This window comes from Stenella coeruleoalba (genome assembly GCF_951394435.1).
Source record: "Stenella coeruleoalba genome assembly, chromosome: 17".
Taxonomy (NCBI): Eukaryota; Metazoa; Chordata; class Mammalia; order Artiodactyla; family Delphinidae; genus Stenella; species Stenella coeruleoalba.
In genome coordinates, this window is record NC_137163.1 from 78,255,111 (window position 1) to 78,273,434 (window position 18,324).

At 46.2% G+C, this 18,324-nt stretch overlaps 1 protein-coding gene across 1 annotated transcript in view; it reads left to right on the top strand.

The window, feature by feature from the left end:
- ST18 (ST18 C2H2C-type zinc finger transcription factor) overlaps positions 1-18,324 on the top strand; it is a gene marked incomplete at both ends in the record, with an annotated part of 90,657 nt that overhangs the window by 57,418 nt on the left and 14,915 nt on the right. Inside the window, 6 exons of the mRNA XM_079901151.1 lie at positions 177-422; positions 7,887-8,002; positions 13,150-13,212; positions 13,957-14,025; positions 17,894-17,956; positions 18,058-18,138. Coding sequence (XP_079757277.1) covers positions 177-422; positions 7,887-8,002; positions 13,150-13,212; positions 13,957-14,025; positions 17,894-17,956; positions 18,058-18,138 — 638 coding nt within the window. The remainder of the gene's footprint in view (positions 1-176; positions 423-7,886; positions 8,003-13,149; positions 13,213-13,956; positions 14,026-17,893; positions 17,957-18,057; positions 18,139-18,324) is intronic.

An 18,324-nucleotide genomic window follows, 5' to 3' on the forward strand; every position in this document is an offset into this window, starting at 1 on the left:
GCTCTGAAAAGTCTGCCTAAGAATTGAACATTAACCAAAGCAAATCGGAAAGCTAGATTTAAAATCAGATATACTTCCATAAAAGCTTGCATTTAAAATGATCCCTTAAAAGCCCACATGGCTAGGCTGCCACTGCAAACTGCTTAAATGTGTTTCTGTTTCCTGTTGTATACCAGGGAGCCGAGATAGAAGTGGATGAAAATGGCACATTGGACTTAAGCATGAAAAAAAACCGAATCCTGGACAAAGCTGCACCCCTAACTTCCACTAACCCTTCTGTTCCAACTGCTTCCTCTTCCCCATTCAAAACCAGCAGCCTGTTGGTCAATGCCGCCTTCTACCAGGCCCTCTGTGATCACGAGGGCTGGAACACGCCTATCAACTATAGCAAAGCTCACGGGAAGACAGAGGAGGAGAAAGAGGTATTGTTTCAATGTGGCCGATAAGCTTGAGACGGAGCGAGATCGAAGGGTGTGGTCAGCTTTTTCCTCCTGGATTAATTCTCGCAATCCTGTGTAGATAATACGTAATTCTGTACCTTGTTTTTGATTTTGGTAAAACGTTGGTTTTAAATTTCAGGAGGAATTTATAAATGAATCCAACGTTTCCCATCCCTTGCCTAAAACAATATGTCATCAGAGTGCGTTGTACCCCCGTTACGGCTGAATAGCGTGCGCTGCGTGAGAGGTGACGTCATCTCTCCCTCGGACACGGCAGCCTGTGAGGGGCAGGGTGTCACTCAACACCAGGCCGCCTGCCTCCGTGTGCTCCGCACCGGATGCCGGAACACGAGAACGAATAGGGGGCAAGGACGCGTCTCGTCAAATCCCCGTCCGTGGTTTTGTGGAGGGATGGTGTTGGCGTCCCTGTGTGCAGAGCCGTGGTCCGGGGACTGATCGTGGACGTGGGATGTCTCAGCCAGGGCAACTCCAGAGGTGTGGGCTGGGTTATCCTTGGAGGTGGCTTCCCCCCTGGAAGCCAGACACTGTGGCCGTGCAGGAATTCTCAGCCCACATCTCACAGTTGGAGCAACCTGGCTGGGTCTGATTAGCCTTGACTCGGTGTCATTCAAAAGAGTTCATGGCCACACCCTCCACTGGTTAGACTCAGTGACATTGCAGATGTGACCCCAGCTTTACTGTAGGTGATTGTTTGTCAGGGAAGTGGTCTGTACTTGCCAGTTGACATGCTTAAAGAACTGAAATAGGCATTTGAACGTGCACATCCTCACCTTTTACAGCTGTGTGAAGCTCAGAGATTTCGGTGGAAGACTCATTCCATTTAGCAGGTGCTTTTTCATTGAAGTGTAGTTGATTTACAATATCGTGTAGGTTTCAGGTAGAGCACAGCGATTCGGTTATACATGTGTGTGTGTGTGTGTGTGTGTGTGTGTGTGTGTGTGTGTATTCTTTTTCAGACTCTTTTCCTTTATAGGTTATTATGTAATATTGAGTATAGTTCCTTGTGTGATTTTAACATCTACTTTAACATCTCAGGGCATGAGTCGATGTCAATGGCAGTGATGACAAGGCTGGGCTGTTTCCTGTTCCCCTTCTTTCCTTCCCTCCCTCCCATCCTCCCTCCACACACTTTCACTGTGATCCCCACGTCCAGGCAGTAAGATCGGTCCTGAGGATGCAGCACCACCTGGCACACGCTTCCTGCCCACGCTTCCTGCACGCACTTCCTGCCCACACTTCCTGCACGCGCTTCCTGCCCACGCTTCCTGCACGCGCTTCCTGCACACGCTTCCTCCACACGCGTGCTCAGTCTGGTAGGAGGACCAACCTGTAACCAAGCTCACGGACCAGCGAGTAGCTTAGCAGGCATGCAGAGTAGACGGGAGGGCCGGAGGAGCCCCCAGGACCCAAGGCAGGCTCTGCGTCACCACTGGCCACACCATCACGGGGAGGGTGGGGGGACTGACACAGCAGCAGCTTCAGGTTGGAGTCTGCCATACGGGGTATGGTCATTGTCATTCTGCTTGGCTTTTAAAAATTCACCCAAGGACTTCCCTGGTGATGCAGCGGTTAAGAATCCGCCTGCCAATGCAGGGGACATGGGTTGGAGCCCTGGTCCAGGAAGATCCCACATGCTGCAGAGCAACTAAGCCTGTGTGCCGCAACTACTGAGCCTGTGCTCTAGAGCCCACGAGCCACAACTACTGAGCCTGAGCTCTAGAGCCCGCAGTCCACAACTACTGAGCCCGTGTGCCACAACTACTGAAGCCCGTGCGCCTAGAGCCCGTGCTCCGCAACAAGAGAAGCCACTGCAATGAGAAGGCTGTGCACTTCAACGAAGAGTAGCCCCCACTCGCCGCAACTAGAGAAAGCCCACACACAGCAACGAAGACCCAACGCAGCCAAAAATAAAAATAAATAAATAAATTTATTAAAAAATATTCACCCAAGTATTTAGGGATGGTCTTAATCTATCATAACACTGTTTTAGAAGAACTGTTTCTTAAATCATATACATTTGACTCTAATAAATATAAAACTGACCCTGCAATGTGTAAGAAGCTGCTTCGCCTCAGGTGGTGACTGTGAACCGGTGAGTGTGCATCTCTGCCCTCTTCCACGTCCCCGGCTGCTTCAGCTGTGCAAAATCACAGAAGTTACACCTAACTTACGTCATCACGCAATCCAGAAATCTGCCGGTATTCGCATTAGCGATCGCTCGGCACGCGGGTCTGAGATGGAAGTCAGGAGGCGGGGCGGGGGTGGGCTGAGAGCAAGTTTGTTGATTCGGTCCAGTCTGTGCACATCAGCTCCCGAAACGCGGGACGCCCCCGGTCCACGAGACTCCCGATTGCCAACCGGGCCTATTCCACTCCCCACAGGGGGACCTAATGGCAGTTACGAGGCCTGGAGGTAGAGGTCCAGTCAAAGGCACGTGGCACGGAGGACGGTCCCTTCCGGATAAGCATCACGGCGTCCCTGTTCCTGGGCGATCCAGCTGGAAGGGAACCCCCCGTGTTGGGGAGTCTCGGTGCTGCGTGCAGGGGGCTTAGACGTTCTGTCCTCACCCCTGCGAGCCCGCTGTACACAGGCCAAGGCGCCGTTGACAAGCAGTCTCCTTTCTGCTCACACACAGTCAGGCGTCCAGTCCAGTCCCGACCAGTAACGAAGCATAGCGGGTTCTTGTTCCCTTCAGGGTGTTTGTGTCATTGGACATCGGTTTTAAGTTTGTGCAGCGATGTCTACAGGGTAACCCTCGTATTCCGGGACACTCCTGCTGCTCGGGGGTCTAGTGAGCACCTCAGGGCCCTCCTTGTATGTACTTACCCCTCAGATCACCAGAAAATTCAGTCTCGTGACAAATATTCTCTCTTTATCAAAACATGTGGATTCATCCAGGCGGCTTCATGGATTCAGCTGGAGCACGTTCCTATCTAAGGCTGACGGACCTGTGACAGTGTGCAACGCGCCAGCAAAATCGTGGGGGAGAGGATTTGTTCAGATTAGGTTTCTGCTCCTTCCGGAATGGCTCGCCCCCTTCAGGTCTGACAGTGTAGACTCTCTGCTGCAAATGGCAGCCTAAGTATCCTGACGTCTGGAACTGACAAGCTAAGTGGAAATTCAGTGTTACTGAGAGCAGCAAAGAGGACTTCGGAGACATCAACTGAGTTCTTGGAGTCCAAGTGCTTGCACTAGGGTTTTTGTTTTTTGGGGGTTTTTTGCGGTACGCGGGCCTCTCACTGTTGTGGCCTCTCCCGTTGCGGAGCACAGGCTCCGGACGCGCAGGCTCAGCGGCCATGGCTCACGAGCCCAGCCGCTCCGCGGCACGTGGGATCTTCCCGGACCGGGGCACGAACCCGCGTCCCCTGCATCGGCAGGCGGACTCTCAACCACTGCGCCACGAGGGAAGCCCTGCACTAGGTTTGAGTTGACAAATATGGTTTCAGCCTAACGCCTATTGTCACGGTCTGAACGTGGGTGGTTCATTGCTGGGGCACTGTCCCCGCGGGGACACACACAAAGGTGCTTCTGAACCTCTGTAACTCCTGGGGCAGCTTCTCACCCTTGTTCTTTGTGCTTTCATCCGTGCCAAGGTAATTTACCAATAGAGAGTATTTTTCACATTTTGTTCTGAATCCCTAAATGAAAAATGTGATACACGATAGTTATTATTTTGAAAAAGTAGATTGTATTCAATGTCGTCGTTGGGAAGGTAGCAGAGGGAGGCCATGTTGAGTAAGAATAAAGATTAAAGATCTTTATAAACAGCAGCTCATTATCCTAACAGTTCTGAAAGGCAGGATTATTATCAAAGTTTCTAGAGGAGAAAATTGAGACTTGCCGGGGTAAAGTTGTTGTTCTTTGGTCACATAGAAAATAAGTAATGGGCCTGGGCTTCCCTAAAATGAAGAAAAGGGAGAGGGAGAAAATGGAGAAAAGGAGAAGAAAAAAGTACACAGGGAAATGGAGACAGCTAGGAAATATTGAGAAAAAGCAGGAAGGAAAGGAGAAAGAGAATAATGAAGCAGTGGTACCTGGCCAGGTGTGTGCTGGAGACCACAGTGGTTTCGGTGCTTCTTAGGATGGCAGGACCAGAGCCCCTGAGCCCGGTTACAGGACGTGACTCCACGTGACCACACAAACCAGGGACGGATGGTCCTGGCTGTCCTTCCCGTGAGCTCCGCAGAGACGCAGCTCGGGGCCCCAGTGGTGCTCTGTGAACGTGGACTGTTCCCACCTCCCCAGCCCCGCACATCCCACACGAGACTCACACCCGTTGCCACGACCAGACACTGGGCAATTATTTCCAATTCATTGTTATCTAGTTCATATGCACAACAGTTGCCTCATTTTGGTGGTAATTTTCAGAAAATATTGTCTGTCTCTCTCAGTGAAATAGCCTGTCCAGATGCCCTCTAAAAGCAAAATCCTGAATCTGGAAAAACCTCAAATTATCTCAAAAGGAAAGCGCTGAGAAATAACTAGGCTGTCAGTTGCATTCAACTGTCAGTTCTCCAAAGATTTCAGGGCTTCAAATGTTAAAAGTGCCAGATGCTATTATCTGTTATTCATGTTCCCATTATGTTCTGGTCTTTACTGAAATCTATGTAAACTTCTGTCTGTACATTAAAGGAATTTCATTGCACCCATATACTCTCTAAACACACACATATATGTATGCCACGTTTTCTCTTTATGTCTCCCCAATATAAATTTATTATTTTCAAAATGATACTTTAAATGTTGAAAAAATTCTGACAAATGATGTTGGCATATTTTTATGGTGTGCTTTTTAGGAGTTTATCCAATATACAATGCTTCTGTAACAAAATTAAGCATTCTTATAGTGACGGTCACCTGTATTTTAATACCTATGCTCTCTGCGAGCTTCTAGAGGTAGAATGCTGAGCAAAAAAAAAAAAAGGGAAAAAGACAACTATTTCATAATGCAATCACATACCCAAGAGTCCATAGTTTTTAAAAGAAGTTACAAAATATTTAAAAGGTCATATCCAACAAAATTATCCTATTGAAACATCAGCACATACTACTGTGCTAAGTTAAATACCATATATTCTGCAAGCATTAATTTTGAATGCATTTGAGTCAAATAAGTTACACTTCCATAGTTGATCATTTCTTTCAATATCCCTTATTCCCTTGTCTTCCATAATGTGCAGATTCAACAAACAACAGCTAATGACCTTTATGTGTTCATCTGTACATGCCTCCTTAGAGATACTTTGCTCTCGTTCATCGCAAAGAAAATAATAGAATAGCTCTTTTTCACTTTATGCCATTTTTGTGAAAAATTCAGCATCTGAACAGAAAAACAAAAGCTGCTCCACACTGAGACAAAATTGGATTTATCATTTGTGTCGACTTTCAAAAGGCCAAGTCGTTTGTAAATTATAGTGGAAAACACCACCGGGCTGAATCCAGGTAGCTCCACATGAAACGGAAGGTAGTGCTAATGCTTCGCTTTAGGCATTTACGCTGTGAAACGTGAAAAGGATACGCGTAATTCACTTCTTTTCTATAGATTCCACGGAAGCAGCATTAAAATAGCCCTTCTCTTCTACCTTAGTAGACAACTATCGTCAAACACCTATTTCTCTTTATTTTTCAGGGGTGTATTATTATCTGCTACTATTTTCAAACGTTAATCAATAATATAAAATGGAATACTCAGTATTAAAAATAATATGAAAGAAGAAACTAGACCAAACCAGGTTTTATTAATTTGGTCTGAAGATAATGTTACTTGAGGTCGTGTAAACGTATTTACCACTGTGTGGTCCTGTGTAAAATAATTGATTGAACTGTTATCCAAGTAATTAATGAAAGAGATTGCATTTGCCTTTATGACTGAGATGAAGGCTTAGAGTTTTTCTTTGTTTGGGAAAATCCAGGGATTTTGTTTTTCCACTGATTTTGGGTGTAGACTCAGGATTATTAAAATTGTATTTAGGGCTTCCCTGGTGGCACAGTGGTTGAGAGTCCACCTGCCGATGCAGGGGACACGGGTTCGTGCCCCGGTCCGGGAAGATCCCACATGCCGCGGAGCGGCTGGGCCCGTGAGCCATGGCCGCTGAGCCTGCGCGTCCGGAACCTGTGCTCCGCAACGGGAGAGGCCACAACAGTGAGAGGCCTGCGTACTGCAAAAAAAAAAAAAAATTGTATTTGCCCTTTTGCAATTTCATATTCATTTGATTTAAATGAGATTTATCTTGAATAACTCAAAATTGTTTTCTCACCTTAAATGGATCAGTACTTTTGAGATTTAGGAGACAGTTTTTTTATATTAGTTAATCTGATTTTAATATTAAATCCAGAACGTATTATATTTACTGGATATAAACTTAATGATAAAAGTAAGCTAATTATGTGACTGAATAAAACCATCATTAGTTTTCTGTAAGATAATATATCAGATGGTAAATAAATGATTTGAAAGGATCAGTGAGATTTCCTTATGAAATCAGGATCGGTCCCAAGCTTAAAATAAGGCCATGAAAATTAGTGATAACCCAACAAGAGATTCCATCCAATGAGTAAAACCATTACAAAATGCCAACTTAGCAAAAGAGGTAGTTTAAGGAAAACAGGAAGTGATGTGAGACGAAAAGCAATTATCCAGAAAAATCAAACTAAATGTTGCCTAGATATTGTGGACTCGGTGATTACATATTTAAACAAACAATTTAAATCTTAATTATCTGCTTATCACAAAGGACATTGTGGGCTTCCCTGGTGGCGCAGTGGTTGAGAGTCCACCTGCCGATGCAGGGGACGCGGGTTCGTGCCCCGGTCCGGGAAGATCCCACATGCCGCGGAGCAGCTGGGCCCGTGAGCCATGGCCGCTGAGCCTGCGCGTCCGGAGCCTGTGTCCACAACGGGAGAGGCCACAACAGTGAGAGGCCCGCGTATTGCCACAAAAAAAAAAAAAAAGAAAGGACATTCTCCTAGCCTAAATTTACTTCCTCCTTCTCTGTTTGAAAATATGTGTGATTCATTTTTTGCAGTGTTTCTTTTGTTTTACCAATGACTGCTGTGTGCATAAAGAACGCTTCCTATGTTCTCTACGAAATGTTTGCTATACTGTAAAACTTAAAATATATTAAAATATTAACTTATTTACATAGCTCAAGAAATACCTCTGTAGTTATATTTGCCAAAATGCAAACTTTCTAAAGGTGTGCCCGTGAGTTACAATTTCTCATTCTTCACCGAGCATAGATGTCCATAGCGGTCCAGATCTACCCTTATACTCATTATCTTATTTATTTTGTGTACAAATCCGATGAGGGATGTCATCTAGGTCTTTAAGCCAAAACTCAAATTTGACCCCAATGACTTCAAATACAGTTGTCTTTCCAGGGTTTCCTAATGCCTTGTGTGCTTCTGTATTATTTTTGTTTTCAGAAAGACCCAGTGAGCTCTCTAGAAACTTTAGAGGAAAAGAAGTTCCCTGGAGAGGCCTCCATACCAAGCCCTAAACCCAAGCTCCACGCAAGAGATCTCAAGAAAGAACTAATCACGTAAGTCATCTGGAGTGGCTTACTCTGTGGTTCTAGAACGGAGACTCCAATTCCAAACCTTGAGTAACAGATAACGCCTTGGCTTATGGAGCTGACTTTGCAGATGTTTCAGGGCAATTTCAACCCGTTGGTAGTTAAATGTTCTGTATATACCTAGACCTGTGCTCAGAACTAAGAGGATTATGAAAAAAATGTACCTGACATGATCTCATGCTGAGAATTAAAAGTCTAATCGACTGAAAAAAAAACCATGTAAAACAATTAGAAATGTTTATGTTCTGATCAGCAGATCTTAATCTAACACCCACTGGCCTCAGAGGATCCAAGTCAGGGCTTCAGGGAGCCTACAGACTCACAAAACTTAACTGCAGAGTGTTATTGGGAAGGGGGTTCATGGTTTTCGTCACATTCTCAAGGGCTTCCATGACTCAGAAGTTGAAAGGACAGGGCAGGAAGTACTAGTCAGCTGCAGTGGGTTCTGAGACAGGCCCGGCCGTCCGGAGCAGAAGGGCCCAAGCTGAGCCCCAGGACCAGGTGACCTGGAGAGAGAGAGAGAGAGAGAGAGAGAGAGCAGGGCGAGGGCCCTGAGAAGATGGCCAGGTTTCCCATGAACAAGCCACAGGGTGTTTGGGAAGAAAAGTGCACTAGGGCTGGGGTATCTTAGGAAGAGCAGTGTGCAGAATTCTTCAGGGGCCGGGTGTGCGTGGGGACCGTCTGGCGTCAGGAAGATCACCTGAAATGTTGGCTAGAGATGCAGACGTGAGATCGTGAGCTGCGGCCTGGGAGATGGGGCCTCCAGGGAAGATGTATAAGAGGAAGAGGACAGAGTGCCCGGCCCAGAATCCGAGGGCACGCATCCTGCTGGGACCCGACAGGGAAAAAGAAGCCCACAAAGAGCAAAGACCTGGGGCCAAGGGGGAGGCAAGTGATGGTCATGGGAGCTGAGAGCTCAGAAGACTCCCACCTGGGCCTTGGATGGTCTCAGATGCCACAGCAAGTTCAAAGAGGTTAAAGCAGAGAAGTCAGGGCAAACCCCAGGAGAGCGGGCCTTGGGAATAAGCGAGGCCAGCCAGCGGGGGGACGCGCGGCGGGAGCGGGGGGCGGGGGCAGAGCTGGGGTGCGAGGGACATGCCGCCAAATGACGCAGGGACGTTAACCAGGACTGTGGCCTGAGCCCAGCGCGCACACCCTTATTCCTTTTTCACCCGGAAGATCTCTGGCCGGGGGCCGTTGGAGGTCAGAGTGTGGCGCACACGGCTCGCTTATGGGTGTGAGTTCGCCCGGGCCATCGCCAGGACACAGGCCGTCCTGACCGCCTTCTCCTCGTCTTCCGGTCACCACCGTGCGGGGGACATGGAGACATCAGGGTGGACGTTGAGGGAGGGAGAGAGGGCACAGGGAGGGGAGGGGCTTTCAGGCAAAGGCAAGGCGGGAACCGTGGCTTTGGGACATTTATATCCTCAGCAGATAGTGTAGTCCCGGGGGGGTGGTTGCCGGGAGTGAGTGAGTGACATGCAAGAAAATCTTTTCCACAGGAAAGTGATTAAACGTTCATGTATATTCTCACCCAATACAGTTAAAGCTGCCAGCTAATGAGAGTTCTAGCAAAGAGGGACCCTTGCACTTAGGCACTGGCATCTGTACCCTCTCTTCTGAATCCCCCAGCAGAAAAGTACGTTTACGTTTTTCTAATACAATAGATTAAGCACCCTGTCCTGAGTAGAATGCTCTGCTCACCGATCTCTGCGGGGCCGTCCTCCCCTCCCCGTCCTCCCCTCCCTCAGCTCTTCCTCCACGTGTCACCCATCCGAGAGGCCTTCCCGGCTGCTGTGGTCCCCCCTTCCCAGCCCCACTGCTCCCGCCCCCTTTCCCAGGAGGGCAGCCTGTTCCAGCCACTGAGGTTGCTTCTTCCACATCCCCGCGCGGGCCCCTGGTACCACTGCACTGCCGCTCGTTTCCCCGGTGACAGGGACACACCTCAGACGCTGCACAGGCCCTGCACACACAAGCTGTCAATCGGAAGACCCCAGTCCAGCATCAGTCTGTCCTGTCCACACTCAAGTGATTTTTTTTTTTAACATCTTTACTGGAGTGTAATTGCTTTACAATGGTGCGTTAGTTTCTGCTGTGTAACAAAATGAATCAGCTATATGTATACATATATCCCCATATCCCCTCCCTTTTGCGTCTCCCTCCCACCCCTCTAGGTGGTCACAAAGCACCGAGCTGATCTCCCTGTGCTATGCGGCTGCTTCCCACTAGCTATCTGTTTTACAGTTGGTAGTGTATATATGTCCATGCCACTCTCTCACTTCGTCCCAGCTTACCCTTCCCCCTCCCTGTGTCCTCAAGTCCATTCTCCACGTCTGCATCTTTATTCCTGTCCTGCCCCTAGGTTCTTCATGACCTTTTTTTTTAGATTCCATATATGTGTTAGCATATGGTATTTGTTTTTCTCTTTATGACTTACTTCACTCTGTCTGACAGCCGCTAGATCCATCCACCTCACTACAAATAACTCAATTTCATTTCTTTTTATGGTCGAGTGATTTTTAAATAATTGGTTATGCTGCATTCCTTAAGGATTTCGTGGGCAGACATTGCTGCCTCGAGCATGATGCTCTCTTAGGAGGTTTACATTTCCTGGTGATGTAGGGCCCACGTACCAGAGCTGCACGTCCCCAAGCACAGTGCCCTCCGGGAGGTGCCGTGGCGCAGCCATGTCAAGGCTGCCATGGGCCTGCGAGTCGAGTTTCTAAAATCTTTGGATGCGTTTTGTGTCTGCGTATGATCTCAGATATCTTCCAAAAGGGCTAATGTTTATCCTTTGAAGGTAGATTTTGGAAATTTCCAGAGTCGTTCCAAGCTAAATGAAATGTAAAGAACTGGTAATTAACCTGCATCACATTTTAGACAGAAAAATAAAGTGTGATCATTTTGTAATGGGCACTTCTCATGGGTGCAGAGAGAAAGGGCTCCAAAAAGATGGTGAACAATGTTTGGAATATAATCACGAATTCCTAGGAAATTGACTCTCTAGGGGCCTCGTGGTTTTCCGCTCATTCCGGAACAGGGGAGCGCTTGGGTGGGTACCACGTACTTCTACACACCTGTGGCACACACCGGTTCTGTAGATGTCTCACTGCTTTACAGTTTCACCCTGTCCTTATTATGCTTTGTTTTATGTTTCTAAGAGATAAATGCACCTTAATTGCTTACCAGAAACTGTTCCGCTAAAATAGGACTTTTTGATGTCATTGATCAACATGAATTTGCTTAGAGTTTGAGCACCGCTTACTGAGGGAACTAGCTAGTTTCCTTTCTCTAAGTTGTGATACTCTCATTTGCAAATCTTCCCAGAATACACCACCCAACTGGGATCTGCACATGTTATTGTACAAGACTTCTCATTGAAGATCTGTAAATTAAACCAGCCGTCAGGATCCAAAACAGGACCTTTTCCCACCACTTCGCCCCCTTCAATCTTGGCTTTATTCCTTGACCTCTTTATACCACAAAGCTGAAACAAAATAGCCACTATTTAAGTGCACACTTTATCATTATACTTCCTAAGTAATTTATAACTGTCTGGTTTAAAAAATCATTGGCACTTTGCCTCTCCTGGCAGTGTTAATAGGCATAATTTAAAAATAGAAATAAAAGTTAAAGTAAAATAAAATAAATGCAAAGCTATTTTGGCACACCAGGTGGCGATGTATTTCCAAAGTAGGAATTCTCAGGGCACTGTGACCCATCTCTCGCGCTCTGAATATTCCAGCTGTGTAATTATCAGAAAAGATTTTTTTCTCTGTTTAGCGGGTGAGTGGCACTTGCAAGATAACTCAGCTCAGGTGTTAGTCGTTATTCTTTTTTTTCTTTACTTGTTTACATATATTTGTAGCTTCCGCATTTTCCTTTCTGATGTTGCATCTAGGAAAGTGGTGGGCAAAGAGCTGGCTGGTTCAGCTCGGATCCAGCTCCGGAAATCAAGCATCTCTCTGAGAGATGAAGACGTTCTAACTCTTACGGTTTCTTTAGAGTACCTGAGAATGATTGGAAAGTAGCTCACAGGGAAAAGAAATACTGAGAAGGTGACGTTTCAGAAATCTTGGATGTCATCAATCTATCCCCAAATGCCCCTTTAAAGAGGCAGAGTCTGCGTTCCACGCGTGGGTGAGCCTTCACGTTAGGCAGGGTGCCGAAAACATCAGAAAGCACGAGTGACGTAGCTGATGTCCCTGATTATTGACACAAAGACCACCGAGTGGGCTGGGGTCAATCTGCTTACCTCACACCAGCAACTTTCAAGCAGCGTCAGAGGGAAATAAAGGGCTCCGAAACCAAGGAATCTGTTAACTCTGGCGGCAAAACTGCTCAGGATAACTATCCACTTGCATTATTTTTAAAACACACATAAGATGCACAGAACGTGACCGGCTTCTGAGATAAATGAAGTGCCGGGGAGAGACTCCGGTCCTGGGCAGGCAGCCCGGAGAGCCTACCGCTTAGGTGGTTAATTCCTCATCGTCTTTGCTGGGTTCAAAACTTTGGATGAAACTGATCACAGGCTTTCTTAACTAAACTTCGTAACTATTTCTGTACTATCAGCAGCTGTCCCATCTAAAATGTCAGTTTACATTTTAGCCATATGTAGTATTTTCAAAGATCTTCTTTTTCAGGTGTTTTCTAACATGCTTATGAAGTTACTATGTTATCTTTTTCTTTAAAAAAAGTCACAAAAATTTCTTTCTGAAATCTGTGATATAATTGGTACCTAAGAGCTGCTATCACGGTGAAGCATGGGTTTTTAATATTTATGTTGTATAACTCATATTTTCAAAGAAATAGAACACCACTGACTGTCGATTGACTCACATCCATTGCCAGGACACGTATTTTAGCATCACTGTCCTCCATCGTCTGAATCAGAGAGCTGATGTGATCCTGGAAACTAATAACTCAGGATCATGGCAGTTCCCTCTTGTCTCGTCTGCTGGTCCTTATATAATCTACATCTTTAGCTCATTAGCTTCTTCACGTCCCATATGTGTTAACTGGTCTTGAAAAGAGAAGCTACCTCATACCCAGTCAGAGCAAGTGCATCCGTGAAGGCACCTGACCCTGATTCTATGTTTTTATTGACCCAGCTGTCCAACGCCAGGATGCGACGGGAGCGGGCACGTCACAGGCAACTATGCATCTCATCGCAGGTAGCTCCCCACCCTCTCACTTAGGCGTTCCACATCTGTCCTCTGTAAGGACTCACCCTCACCCTCTCTAGAAAGATATTATCTCGATCGGGAGTTGGAGACTGAGTTAGTTGGGGTTTTGGTTCGTTTCGTTTTTCAGAAATAAAGCTAAGTCTTCAGTCTTTTTACTGATATTGTAAAGAAAGTGTACTTCCCTGGTCAATAACGGTTTTCTGATCCTATGATCCAGGCTACAGCCAGAAGTTAGAGTTCATGTCAGGCTCGGGTCTTGTCTAGCTTTAGGGCTCAAGTGAAACCCAGGGAGGACAGCAGTGACCTGAACTGACCTTTTACGCTGTGGAAGGCTTCAGTAAAGGGTTTGAGGGACAGTAGTGCAGAGGCTGTGCTCGGCCCTTCCTCCCACCTGTGTCACCCATGTGATTCGCTGTCCCTCTGGGCAGGGCCTTAACTTCTGAGCACCATCCCTCGGGATGCAGAGGGAGGGTTCTCTGGGTCAGTCATCACTGGAGCCGGGGGTCTCGCTGGGCTAAAGCCCCTGGTTTGGTAAATAGCAAACCAGAGTCTGTGACAAGTAGTCAAGGTGCCCAAAGCCCGGACTCACTAGAGCAGCAAAGCCGGGTTCAGACTTTGTCCCAAACCCCGTCGGTGGATTGAACATGTGTTCACCAGCTCAGGCTGCCCCCAAGTCGGGCCTGCGTGTGTCAGCGCGTGTGTCTCTGTTTTTGCTTTCTCCTCCCTCTTCAGTGTTTCTGGATGTCCTTTGGCAGATAAGACTCTGAAATCCCTCATGGCGGCCAACTCTCAGGAACTCAAGTAAGTGTCTGGCCAGGGTGGCCCTAACCAGGGGCAGACGGCACCTGAGTAAATTACGACCACGAGCTCTCTCACCAAAAGCTCAAACAGCTAAAACCAAATCGCTGGAATTTAGTTTAGTTAATTAGCTGGACTTGGAAGGTTTGTATTTTACAATGTTTTTAAAAGCAATGGTGTTGGCCTTCCCTGGTGGCACAGCGGTTGGGATTCCGCCTGCCGATGCAGGGAATGCAGGTTCGAGCCCCGGTCCGGGAAGATCCCACATGCCGCGGAGCGGCTGGGCCCGTGAGCCATGGCCACTGAGCCTGCGCGTCCGGAGCCTGTGCTCCGCAACGGGAGAGGCCACAACAGTGAGAGGCCCGCGTACAGAAAAAAAAAAAAAAATGTTAAAAGCAATGATGTTGAACACCTACGACACCTTTTCTCTGTTACCTTCAGAACGTGTATACTAATCAGACCTAGGAGGGTACGGCCAGCATTTTCATCATCTGACTTTAGGAAAACTGCACAGTACTTTACCTTGTGGGCATTTTGAATCATACGACAGCCTTTCGCTTTTGGGGGCGACATACAATTCTGGCTCATTTTCACCTTGTCTACAGGATCTCAGAGTCACACGTATATTAACTTTCGTTGATTGATTTGATTTTTCCTACTATTATCTTCTTTTATCCCAAACTTCTCACTTGTTATTTTCATGTGTTGTTATAATACTTGTAGACTAATAAAAAGTTATAATCCACTATTTACCCTTTAAAAATATAAGGCATACATTTAGAAAAGATGAAGAATAACATTAATCAAAATTAGAAAAATGCATTTGCACATAATATTTTAGGAAAAATCAGTGTTACTAAGTCTAGTGATAAAATAATATTTGTGTAAATAGTAGAATTAACACTTGGTGTCTAAATTACAGGTAAAATTTCAGAGAATATATCTTCTTAATATTTTGCTAGTATTTCCATTTTTTAACTTGTTTAAAATTTATCTAAAAATTATCTGGAAAACGTTTATGAAACAAGATGTGATATTAAACTGGTATAAAAATTCAGAATTTTAGTACCATGAATAGTAAGGACAACTCTAAAATATACAAAGTGAGTGTACAATTGATTGTGTCAGTGTAGGTTCTAGGAATCATTTTCTTGGCTACCATTTTTCTAGATTGAAATGGCAGGACGTGAAGTGGAGACTTACTAGCAGATTGAAAGGAGAGAAGGGCTGGGCATACGCACTCAGTCTTACTCAATTGCTCTGAACTTCTATATTGCCGTATCTTAAAAATAGCTATCAGTTCTGCTAAGTATTTTCTCTAAACATTATTTCTAGAAGAAAATGTTGATAATACATTGAAAACATGTAGATTGAGTGGTTCTATAGCAATGTTCAGTACTTACCTGCTTTATACAGTCACCTAATAAGTAACATCTTTGTGGTTTTTTCTGTACAGAAAGAAAAGGGGACATTTCATTGACCTCTTGTTTGGATATTCGGGGAGAATTTCAAAACAAGGTTTTTTTGGCATAGACTTTTCCAGAATTGCAATGTGCTAGTAAACCACTATTTTACTAAAAATATTAATAGCATCTGAGCCTTTCTTCAGTATAGAATATGTATTAAATCTCTAAATGTTTGATTAGAGAATCATTGCAGGGTTCTCTAGTTAGCTCGAGGAGACATATACAGATTTCATATTTCCTTCGAGAAAAGCATTCACTCCCTATGTTCCGCCTCAAGATTGAATATAGAAGAATTTCTGTGAAAGTTCAGTGGGTTAGAGTTTAAGGAAAGGAATAATGTTCACATTCTTCTTTGGATTATTATCTTTCTCAAACTCTTGTTTGAGTAGAAATCTGAACCCGGGTGGGCATACAAGTGAAATAATAACAATGACCTTGTCTACAAGAACTTTCGGGAAAGCAGACATTTTATGACAGCCTCTGCGTTTTATTTTTTTATAAATTTATTTATTTATTTTATTTATACTTTTTTACTTTTGGTTGTGTTGGGTCTTTGTTGCTGCGTGTGAGCTTTCTCTAGTTGCGGCGAGTGGGGGCTACTCTTCGTTGCGGTGCGTGGGCTTCTCATCGCGGTGGCCTCTCATTGCAGAGCACGGGCTCTAGGCGCGCAGCCTTCAGTAGTTGTGGCGTGCGGGCTCAGTAGTTGTGGCTTATGGGCTCTAGAGTGCAGACTCAGTAGTTGTAGCTCGCCACCTCAGTAGTTGTGGCTCGCTGCCTCAGTAGTTGTGGCTCACGGGCTCTAGAGCACAGGCTCAGTAGTTGTGGCACACGGGCTTAGTTGCCCCACGGCATGTGGGATTTTCCCAGACCAGGGATCGAACCCATGTCCCCTGCATTGGCAGGCAGACTCTTAACCACTGTGCCACCGGGGAAGCCCACCTCTACATTTGTATTAGTATCTGGCATTTTTTAAGGCAACAAAAGAGTGAGATCTCTGTATATTTTTGCATTCAAGTGTATTTTAAACCCTGTTCCTAATTAGCATTCTAAGTAAAATTGGAATCTCCTTCCACCTTCACTCCCCTGACTCCAAATTTAACGGTTGACTGTCAGTCAGAGTTATTGGTAGAGTTTCCACAAGACTTCTTAAGGTGGACCCTGAGGCAGAACAGGCAGGTGCAAATGTCCTAGGTTCTTTGGCAGGTGCATTAATCCACCAGGTCTCTGGTTGTCCCATCCACCACTGCTGTCCATCTGAATGTAAGGGATTATCATGGTGTTGGAGCAAATCAAAGGAAATAAATTACACACAGAAACAATTTGGAAACTCTTTTTTCTTAAGCAAAAGATAAGAACTTTGCATGATGTAGACAGAAGCCCAGCAGTAAGTTGTGGGTTGAATTTCAGATTCCTTCCAAAATAAGGTTTAACAACAGGGACCTATTGTGTAGCACAGGGAACTATACTCGAGACTTGTAATAACCCATAAGGGAAAAGAATCGGAAAAATTTTATGTATATACATATATATATAACTGAATCACTCTGCTGTACACCTGAAACTAACACAACACTGGAAATCAACTACACTTCAATTAAAAATATAAGGCTTAAAAAGAAGGAAAAAAGAATGGAGGGTAACAATGAATATGGTGTCTTCCAAGCATTGGACGGTAGTTAACACATCTTAATATTTCCTTTAAAAATGGATACTTAGGGCTTCCCTGGTGGCGCAGTGGTTGAGAGTCCGCCTGCCGATGCAGGGGACACAGGTTCGTGGCCCGGTCTGGGAAGATCCCACATGCCGCGGAGCGGCTAGGCCCGTGCGCCATGGCTGCTCAGCCTGCGCGTCCAGAGCCTGTGCTCTGCAACAGGAGAGGCCACAACAGTGAGAGGCCCACGTACAGCAAAAAAAAAAAAAAAAAAAAAGAATCCGCCTGCCAATGCAGGGGACACGGGTTCGAGCCCTGGTCCAGGAAGATCCTACATGCCACGGAGCAACTAAGCCCGTGTGCCACAACTACTGAGCCTGCCCACTAGAGCCTGCGAGCCACAACTACTGAGCCCACGTGCCGCAACTACTGAAGCCCGTGCACCTAGAGCCCGTGCTCCGCAACAAGAGAAGCCACTGCAATGAGAAGCCCGCGCACCGCAATGAAGAGTAGACCCCGCTCGCCACAACTAGAGAAAGCCCACGTGCAGCAACGAAGATCCAACACAGTCAAAAATAAATAAATTAAAAATAAATTTATTTTTTTAAAAAAGGATTCTTAGCCAAAAACCAGTTCTGTACAAGCAAAGAGTCCCACAAATCAGCTCATTCTGTTTGACTGCTTGTCTCTGTGTGATTTGTTGTGACCCCCTACCACTCCTACGCGGCCTCAGCTCCGCTCTCGTGTCTTCCAGGTGTCCCACTCCAGGCTGTGACGGTTCGGGGCACGTGACCGGAAACTATGCCTCCCACCGAAGGTAAGACTGACCCCATGCCCGAGATGGAAGTCAGGGCGGTGGCAGCCGCGCCCGTGAGATCACATGCTTCTGTTTTGTTCTTTGTTGGGTCCGTATTTCAGCCTGTCCGGCTGCCCTCGTGCCAGGAAAGGTGGTGTCAAGGTGACCCCTACGAAGGAAGAAAAGGAAGACCCTGAACTCAAGTAAGTGTGACAGCTGAGGCGGCGGCATCAGGGCAGAGGCCACTTGTGGGACAAACGGGGGGACTTCGGTTGGGAGGCAACTGCGTGTCTTGCTCATCACGAGGCCCTGGGAGCAGCATGGGAGCTCGGAGGCTGCAGAACACCTCGCCCTCCCCAGTGGTGCTCACACGGGTCTCCGATGGTGCA